This window comes from Sinocyclocheilus grahami, unplaced genomic scaffold (assembly GCF_001515645.1).
Source record: "Sinocyclocheilus grahami isolate Dianchi unplaced genomic scaffold, SAMN03320097.WGS_v1.1 scaffold35.1, whole genome shotgun sequence".
Taxonomy (NCBI): domain Eukaryota; kingdom Metazoa; phylum Chordata; class Actinopteri; order Cypriniformes; family Cyprinidae; genus Sinocyclocheilus; species Sinocyclocheilus grahami.
In genome coordinates, this window is record NW_015505214.1 from 2,232,381 (window position 1) to 2,242,693 (window position 10,313).

General features: G+C 35.9%; 1 protein-coding gene across 1 annotated transcript in view; it reads right to left on the reverse strand.

The window, feature by feature from the left end:
* Nucleotides 1–9,751, reverse strand: part of echdc2 (enoyl CoA hydratase domain containing 2) — a 14,314-nt gene extending 4,563 nt beyond the window's left edge. The window contains exons 1-7 of the mRNA XM_016267064.1: nucleotides 9,241–9,751; nucleotides 7,260–7,327; nucleotides 5,425–5,512; nucleotides 5,179–5,265; nucleotides 3,283–3,375; nucleotides 3,050–3,106; nucleotides 2,222–2,409 (exon numbers count right to left, since the gene is read on the reverse strand). Of these exons, the coding sequence (XP_016122550.1) occupies nucleotides 2,222–2,409; nucleotides 3,050–3,106; nucleotides 3,283–3,375; nucleotides 5,179–5,265; nucleotides 5,425–5,512; nucleotides 7,260–7,327; nucleotides 9,241–9,430 (771 nt within the window). The 5' untranslated portion in view covers nucleotides 9,431–9,751. The remainder of the gene's footprint in view (nucleotides 1–2,221; nucleotides 2,410–3,049; nucleotides 3,107–3,282; nucleotides 3,376–5,178; nucleotides 5,266–5,424; nucleotides 5,513–7,259; nucleotides 7,328–9,240) is intronic.
* Between the last annotated feature and the right edge of the window lie 562 nt (nucleotides 9,752–10,313).

Sequence of the window (10,313 nt, forward strand, 5' to 3'; positions counted from 1 at the left end):
AAATCTGCAAAAGTGTCAACAATTCTGTGTTTTTCAGACAATATGGGGTGCTGTGTGTACATTAATGAGGGAAAAAAAAGAACTTGAATGATTTTAGCAAATGGCTGCAATATAACAAAGAGTGAAAAATTTAAGGGGGTCTGAATACTTTCCGTACCCACTGTATGTATTGTTTATTATCTTTTGAGTATCATGATTATCGTCAACACCGGTCCTTCAGATTTTGAGCAATGAAGATTAACCATAATATATTCCGTGTATTTTTTGTTTTATTTTTATTTTTTGTTGTAGCTTTAACACCATTTATGAACAATAGTAACAGGAATGATGGCAAGAAGTACAAAAATAATACTTTTATCATGTTTCTCAAACAAGTCACCAAGGCTGCATTTATTTGATTAAAAATACAGTAATATTGTAATTGTATGGTATTGTTATTACCATTTAAAGTAACTCTTTTTTTAATTTTTATAGATAAAAAAAAAGTAATTTATTCCTGTGATTCATCATTCTAATATGCTGATCTGTGATACATTTGTGAAACTGTGATACATTTTTTCAGGATTCTCTGATAAATAGAAAGTTCAAAATAACAGCATTTATTTGAAATAGAAATTATTTGTATCAAGGTAAATATCTTTACTGTCAATCAATTAAAATGCGTTCCTTGCTGAATAAAAGTATTAATTTCTGAAACGGTAGTGCAAGTCTGCCTATAAAACAGGCCTTTGTTTATTATCTTTCTCTGCAACTGTAAAATCTGCACTGTATCTGTCTAAGACACACAGTCACATAATCATGACACAGTTAAGTCAGGTGGGCAGAAGTGCTGACAAAAGTTATTGTGGCATGATGTGTCTGAATGACATTCCCACACTGACCTAAATAGGCCATCTTCATTTCAATCCAATATAATGACTTGCCAATCACATGGAAAACCAGAAAAGCAGGATGTTCTCATTGTCACGAGATGGTTTAGTACAGTACAGAAGATTCCAGTTCCACAAATCTACATGCCAAGTCATATAATGACGACGATATGACATGTATTTTCAGGTTTGCTCCAAAGGCAATGAATAACAAGGTCATGCAGTCGATTACGCATGTGTCTTTTGTACCATTATGTTGTTTATCTTGTTAATTGTGTGCTCTGGACACTTTTGGGCCTCTGAGGGAAGACTGTGATGGCACATTTGAGCCAGGTCTGTCTTCAGGCCATACATATTCATGGGCAGCCTGTCGAAATCGCTGAGTTTGTCCATATTTTACCCAGCGCTGGGTTGTATTTAACCCAGCATTTTTTAGAATGTAGAAGTTAATTTAAAAACATTTTACATGTATGCAAAAAAATAAATAGTAATTGAATTTAAGTTTGGGCTCTGTTGTTAACTGTAACCTTATAGTGATGTAAAAGGGCTCCCTATAGTTTAGTGCAGAAACTGAGATTTTTATCCCTAAGAAAATTTTAATTATAGCTGAATTTAAAGAAAGAGCAATTTGTTCAGTAAACCATTGTTTAATTAAAAAAAATTATGTTTAGTTAAAAATGTCTGTATAGTCTGGGGAAGAGTGTAATTCAGGGAGACAGTAGCAGAGGCGAGAAAGTGTCTAAGACTGAGAGAAGAAGTAAATGCACTGCAAAAAATGGCTTATCTTACTTAGTATTTTTGCCTTGTTTCTAGTCAAAATATCTAAAAATTCTTAAATCAAGATACTTTTACTAGATAAGCAAAATAACTTAAGGCAGTCTTGTTTCAAGGGGGAAAAAACTAAATTAAGTGCATTTTGATCAAAACAAGTAAAATTATCTGCCAGTGGGAATTAAAAAAAATTATGTTTAGTTAAAAATGTCTGTATAGTCTGGGGAAGAGTGTAATTCAGGGAGACAGTAGCAGAGGCGAGAAAGTGTCTTAAGACTGAGAGAAGAAGTAAATGCACTGCAAAAAATGGCTTATCTTACTTAGTATTTTTGCCTTGTTTCTAGTCAAAATATCTAAAAATTCTTAAATCAAGATACTTTTACTAGATAAGCAAAATAACTTAAGGCAGTCTTGTTTCAAGGGGGAAAAAACTAAATTAAGTGCATTTTGATCAAAACAAGTAAAATTATCTGCCAGTGGGGTAAGTAAAATATTCTTAAAACAAGAGTATTTTACGTACATACTCTTAAACGTAAAGCCATTTTTTGCAGTGTGTGGATGGAAATGTCCTGCAGACTCACCTGAGGCAGGATCTCTCGTGCGAGACTAAGAGCCTCTTTGTGAGCTGCGTCTCCTGTCTGGTTCTGTGGCACGGAGCGGTTTACCAGCCCCAACTCTGCAGCCTGTTCACCCCCGACACGCCGGCCTGTAAAAATCAGCTCCTTTGCGATGGCAAAGCCGACTGTCCGGGGCAACCTTTGACTGCCTCCTGATATACATACACAAAAATGATGGTTTAGTTATGGTGCCTTTAACAAGTAATCAGATACTTCATTAAGTGTTCCATTTTACAACAAAACTGGTTCTTTGTACTTTGTTTTACTGAACCTTAAAATGTATCATTTTGATATGTGACATTATATTAGATAAAAAATACAATACATACATATATATATATATATATATATATATATATTATAAAATAAATCAAATGTATGAAAAATATATTAAACATACATTTAAAAAAAAAAACATTTGGGGGCGTTTGTTCCCGTTTTTATTTTCACTTTTGTTTTCATTATAATTGTATAGATAGATAGACAGACAGACAGATTTCTCAAAATATCTTCCTTTAAGTTCCACAGAAGACATACAAAGTCATACAAAGGCATTTGTTTTCATCTATGTAGACTGCAACATATTTTTTTAGCATGTCATGTTGAAATAAAAAAAATACAGAGATTGTATAAGCTTTTCAAAAAATGTTCACTCTTCCATTTAAGTCTATCTGTCCTGTTATGTCTGTTAACTTCCCATTTATCTGTCTCTGTTCTGTCATGGGACTGCCATCTAGCTGTCTGTTTGGCTTATTATTTCAGTCGCTCTATCTATTCATTATTTTTTCTCACCAGCCCCAGGGAGTAATCCTCGCGTAGTTTCAATCAGGCCCATCTGCGCTGAATGTGCTGCAAAACACACACGCAATCACAGAAAAAGGTCAGATGAAGGACCCAGCCTCCTCCACATGCCGTGACTGCAGAGATTCCCCACTCCATGACGTGCCAAACAGAATGACTACAAATCACGCAAACCCACACCCGCAGCCGTGATCTAGCCCCAGAAGGTCAGAGCATCCACTCACCTGCAGTGCGAAGGTCACACGCCAGTGCCAATTCCAAACCGCCCCCGAGAGCAAAGCCATCCACTGCTGCGATGGTTGGCATGGGCAGCGCAGCTGGCACATAATGGACACACACACGGATCAGGTCATAGATTACATTAATGAGAGAAGGCTTCAAAACAGCTGGACCTCTCAACACTCAGTGTTCAATGCTGACACACTTATATAAAGAGGGGACACATTGGAAAAACTGGGATTCAAAAGGTAATTGGAAACCTGGAAATAATAGAAAAGTTACTTGAAAAGTGCATCCTGTGATGCAAAGCTGAATTTTCAGCATCATCACTCTAGTCCCATGATCCTTCAGAAGTCCCTGAAATATGCTGATTTTGGTGCTCAATAACCATTTCTTCATTATTCTCAATGTTGAAGGCTTTTTTAAGCTTGTTAAATGCTGTCGACAAAACAGTCTATGTAAAAATTGAGCAATTATTTACTTGTCTTCCTGTCGTGTTGTAGAAAGGGTCCAAATGATGGCACTTCCAGGGTGACGCAATTATGGAGGGTTACATTTTTTGTAATGGGAGAGTGACTGGATTGCATGCAATTGTGTTACACAGATACATATGTTTACGGTTACTAAAATAAGTTGGCAATTAAAATGAACATGAAGAAAATGCCACATTATACAAAAAAAATTCGATAATCATGTTCATTTTTCAACTCAACTTTTTTTTACTTAAAGCAGCACTATGTAACTTTTGGTGCTCTAGCGGTTAATAAACAGAACTGCACACATCCCGCAGAAGAACATTCCAACCGGAGCTACATCTCTAAGTTTATGTCTATGGTGATTCACGCAGGTATGTGTTACGCCGCAGTGGTGACGACCTGACCAGTCTACAATAGTCCAAATATAAGTACTTATTATAAGTGTACCGTAGTGATTCGGAATAAGACAAAAACACAGTTTGGAAGATGAATTCATGATGTACTCGCTCATTATATACATTTAGCAAATTTTGAATTCAGAAAAAGTTACATAGTACTGCTTTAAACTGTTATGCTGATAAAATTGTTTGTAATGAAAAAAAGTATACATATATTTTAAATGTTTAAAATTAGAAGCATTTCACTCCATTGTATAATCACTCATTTCTGTATTTCTGATACAATGCTACTAGAAAATTGCATAGAGAATATTCTTTCTCAACCTTCTGCTTATAAAACAGTAGCATTTCCCTAAATGGCAAACTATGCAAAAACTGAGGGCACAGAGAAAACGCACGTACTGTGTGTTTATTATTATTATTATGCATATCCAATCATTCTCACCTCCAGCCATAATCGTATTTGCAGCTGGGAAACAATTACCTTTTCAGTGCAACACTATCAGAATTCAGAGTTCTGTATCATCACTTTCTGAACAGGATTACAGTCATTTTGCAATATTCATGAGAAACATCAGCCTTATGTCTCACCGATGTCATTCATTAGTGATCGCAGGCCATGTACAAACAGCTCTGCCTCAGGGTTACTCATCTGAGCTCTCTCCTTAAGATCTGCTCCTGTCAACACATAAAAAGACTGATTATGACATATGCAAATATCTGATTCGACTCCTCTTTATAATACTGATATTTCCTGTAAAACAGGAGCTTAAGAAAGTATTTTGAAAAATTACATCATCTTTAAAGTGGGTTTGTGTGACAGATTCCTTTACAAACCTGCACAAAAGACTCCAGGTATCAAACTCTTGAAGACCACCACACGAACTGCTGCGTCATGATGCAACGATGACACCAGCGCTCTCATCTACACAGAGAGAGACAGATATTGATGCACATATAGACAGAAAAAGACTAAAAAAAACGGAAAGATATCGAATTCATAAGAAACATCAGCCTTATGTCTCACCGATGTCATTCATTAGTGATCGCAGGCCATGTACAAACAGCTCTGCCTCAGGGTTACTCATCTGAGCCCTCTCCTTAAGATCTGCTCCTGTCAACACATAAAAAGACTGATTATGACATATGCAAATATCTGATTCGACTCCTCTTTATAATACTGATATTTCCTGTAAAACAGGAGCTTAAGAAAGTATTTTGAAAAATTACATCATCTTTAAAGTGGGTTTGTGTGACAGATTCCTTTACAAACCTGCACAAAAGACTCCAGGTATCAAACTCTTGAAGACCACCACACGAACTGCTGCGTCATGATGCAACGATGACACCAGCGCTCTCATCTACACAGAGAGAGACAGATATTGATGCACATATAGACAGAAAAAGACTAAAAAAAACGGAAAGATATCGATTTGAGGAAGAATTCCGGAAGAGATATGACTGATTTATTTAAGCCCTGACACACTTTTGCCAGACTTTCTTTTGATAAACTGATCAAATACAAATGTTAAAGAAGAGTTCTTATACTACTTTCTGGGAACAGAAAAAATAAAATAGACCGAAATGGAACATCTGTTACTCAAGTTAACCAAGTTAATATTTAAAAACCATTCCAGCGATTGGTTGCAAGTTGAACAGTTAAAGACTATATATGTATAGTCATACATTCTTTAAAACGTGTTTATTTATTTATATTAACGCTGTCAAACCATTAATTGTGGTGTGTGTACTGTATATATTTATTATGTATATATAAATATACACACATACAGTATATATACTGAAAATATTTACATTGCATATATTTATTTTCATATAATTCATAATACAGCTGAGGTCAAATGTTTACATCCCCCTTTCAGAATCTGCAAAATGTTAATTATTTTACCAAAATAAGTAGGATCATACAAAATGCATGTTTTTTTTTGTCTTCTGGGAAACATGTAACTATGTTCTGTAGCCTCTGAAGGGCAGTACTAACTGAAAAAAGAAGAAGAAGATATTTAGCCAAAATCAAAAAATAACAAAAATGTACACCATCTCCATTCTGTTCAAAAGTTTGTCTTCTGGGAAACATGTAACTATGTTCTGTAGCCTCTGAAGGGCAGTACTAACTGAAAAAAGAAGAAGAAGATATTTAGCCAAAATAAAAAAATAACAAAAATGTACACCATCTCCATTCTGTTCAAAAGTTTTCACCCCCGGCTCTTAATGCATGTTTTTTTCTTCTGGAGCATCAGTGAGCATTTGAACCTTCTGTAATAGTTGCATATGAGTCCCTCAGATGTCCTCAGTGTGACAAGATGCATCTCAAAATCATACAGTCATTACTGAAAATACAGAAAAATGCAGGAAAACCAAAGATTTTGTGGGACCTGAAGGAGTTTTCCTGAAGAACAGCAGGCGGTTTATCTGTTCAGGACAAACAAGGGACTCATGAACAACTATCACTAAACAAAAAAGCACAGCTGTGGATCATTCAGGTAACAACACACTATTAAGAATTTGAACGGGGTCATTTTTATAAATTCAGCTATTATTTTCTCTTATGTAAACATCTTTTATGGGAAATATCTTATTCAGGTCAGTACTAAATAAACAACAACATGCATTTTGTATGATCCCTCTTATTTTGGTAAAATAATTAACATTTAGCAGATTCTGAAAGGGGGATGTAAAATTTTGACCTCAACTGTATATCTACATTTAATATATAAAAGTAACATATTTTTCTTAAATATACATGCATAGGTGTGTATTTATATATACATATTATAAAAACTTTCATTTTGGATGCAATTAATCGCGATTAATCGTTTGACAGCACTCATTTATATGAATCTGTTATCGCTAAAGATCACAAAAAGAATGATTCCTTGTGACACGTGGTGGAAATTTAACACACCAGTAGGATTACTGAGAACTGGGGGCTTGATCATCAGTCATCATTGGGTTAAACATGAAACAAACAGGAATATTTATGCATAACACGAACAAAGGGTGGATAGGAAGTTCACGAACTAGCTCTTCTGCTTCCTGCACGCTTGAGTTTGATACTGTAGGACAGGAGGGTTTCTGCACACTCACCTGACCCACAAACACCCGTCCCAGTGAGTTCCTCAGCCTTTCACGACACATCAGCACTTCCACTATACCTAACCAGACAAGAGAAAACAGAGAAACTGAAGGAGTGGTTACGGTTGCAGTTCTCAACTGGTGGGCTGTGACTCAAATATGGGTGGCTTTTCTGTTCTGATGTGATCACAGTGTAAATGATACCAAATTAAATAAGTAATTGCACTATGGCTGAACTCTTCATATGAGACATATCAGTCTGAAATAAGCTCTTTTGCACTACAAATCATTTTTTTGCACTACAATCATCACTATATCTGTTGTTTACTTTACTGGTTTGCACTCTATCTTCCATATGCCTTGTGCTTTATATATATATATTTACATTTTACCTTATTTGTATATTTGTATAGTTGTATTTTGTATTTTGTATTTAATCTGTATTTATGTTATCTGTATGCACCCAAGGGTCTGAGAGTAACGCAATTTCAATTCTCTGTGTGTATGTGGTGTACATGTGGAAGAATTGACAATAAAGCAGACTTGACTTGACTTGAGATGCAATAAACCATTAAAATGTACTTGCAAAATCTGCCTGTGAGGAAATATTTCACTCTCTTGAAATTTCCCTCTTGAATCACATGGAATCCTACTGAAATTACAGAATTTTTGCCAATGAAATGTCTCAGAAAACCACTAAATCTAACCAAGCTTTAGTATGCTTTGCTATGTAAACCCTGCTTGCAGCTATATTCTTAACTTTTTGGTACTTGGGTCGCCACTCAATATCCAAAATAAAATCTGGGTCCTGAAGTACAAATTAGCTCGGAACCACTAACCTGCATGACATTCAGAAGAAAGTCTTTTTTTTTCATCCTCATAAGAGGGCTTGTCATTATCAAAATGAAACGATCTTGAATACAATGTTTCTAATCTGATCAGAGACCAAACTTTCATTGAGTAAACTAAACGACCCTTCATGGGTCCTTATAAAAGGCTACAAGTGCAAGAAACAACAGATGAAAGGTGATTAAGCAGCACACCTGCTGCATGCACAATGACATGCTGATATGATATAGGCTAGTGTGATAAAAGAGATATGATCTCTCCTTGGCCATTGTTCCCTTAAACATGTTTGTCACATTGTTTCACTTCCCAAAATTAAAGGTGGAATAACAAATAGGCCTACTACCATGATGTATAAATATATATTTAAAAAAAAAAAGACCCTCTAACATTAGCGTTCCCTATACAATCTACTTGTTCTCTTTTATTTAAAAAAAAAAAAAAAACTTGCTACGTATAGTGTGTTAGGGTCACAGCACTTGCATATTATTGCTCTTTTGTTGGTTTTGATTGCTTCTATTGTCCCTTTGGATAAAAGCATCTGCTAAATGCCTAAAAATGTAAATACTTTTTTATTGTAATCATTTTAATACGCATCATACATAATACTTAAAATTATAAATGCATACATTTATATTTATAATATTAATAAATATAGGCTATAAATGTCCTCTAAATTTGTAACAATTATCTGGACTTTTCAATAACAATTGTCCAATTCCCATTACCGTTGGGAACCTATTATTCAACTTACATATATTTCTCATAAAGAGTTGATAATATATTAAATATAATATGCCATTATATGTATATATATATATATTAAATGCATAATGTAATATTTAAACAATTTCCAGGACTTTTCCATAACAATTTCGTATTCCATCATATTACAATATCCATGGCGGTGTGAATACAACGTACAGTAGCCTATGCAAAACCTGAAGTCCCAAAAAAAAAAAACGTTCGCTTTTGTTTTCAAAGGTTTGGGAAGTTACGTTACGTTAACGGTCCAGATACACCTGTGAGGTGTAGTAAGGTGTAGTAAGGTGTAGTAAGGTGTAGTAAGGTGTAGTAAGGTGTAGTCAGGCGTGCTATACGCATCTGCAGGCAGGCACAGTATTATGTGTTTTACTTGATCACCTACCGTGGTCTTCACCATCAAGCCGACTCAGCCGTACTTCAGCCCGATCAGCAATGGGCCCATCAGAGCACCACGAGCGGGTCTGGGGAAAGGAAACCCGGGGGAAAAGACGCTTGATCGGCCTTGCAAACACACCGCGGGCTGCCATCAGCTGCACACCGGTCCTCGAGACCACTCCGCGCACCACGCTCATGATCAACAGGTCTTTACGCCGCTTATACTGTAACACTGAGCTTGTTGGCTTAAGACCAACACTGAAACCGTGCAACCCGGAATTAAACCGGAGTTGTTGCCGTTAATAATAAGCCTTGTGGGACATGAACGTTTGCGAAACGCCATCACCACACACACACACACACACACAAGTTTGCTCTTGTTATTCTCAACCTCACTTCCTCAAACAAACGTACACATTTCACCTGGACGCTTGCAGACAAACAGGCTAACGCGTTTTATATGAACACATTCATGTTTACGTTTGCGTGTGTATCATATTACACACTTCAACGTCTCCTAGTGACTCGACGCGTACTACGAAACTGCGTGATTGACGTAGACACCCAGTCGACCAATCAGATACCTCTGTAACGCGTCCGACGCGACGCGTCCCTTAAGCGTAATTTGAGACGCCATTTGTTAGTCCACAACACTGTGTAAAGGTGACCATCAGCAGAGGGCGATAATGTGATATGATGGTCAGTTTCATAACTACAGCAGAGCTCTACTCATGAAATGAAGTAGGCCTACAATGATTATGACATTACACAGAGAAGTATCTGACAGAAGATGCACACTTCTGATAGAATGCAAAACAAAGCAGCTTTGTTGATTGTTTTTATTATTATTATTATTATTATTATTATTATAATTGCTGCTGATAAAAAAGTGTTAAACCATCCTTAACTGGTTTGTTTCTTTTAGAGATCAGTCATAAACAAACATATTACACGGTGCTTATATAGATTTATGTCTTTGTAATTAATCATGCTACAATTATGAACAAATATGAACATCTAAATGGATATTATAAATGTGTGCGTGTGTGTGTGTGTGTGTGTGTGTGTTTGTGTGAGTGT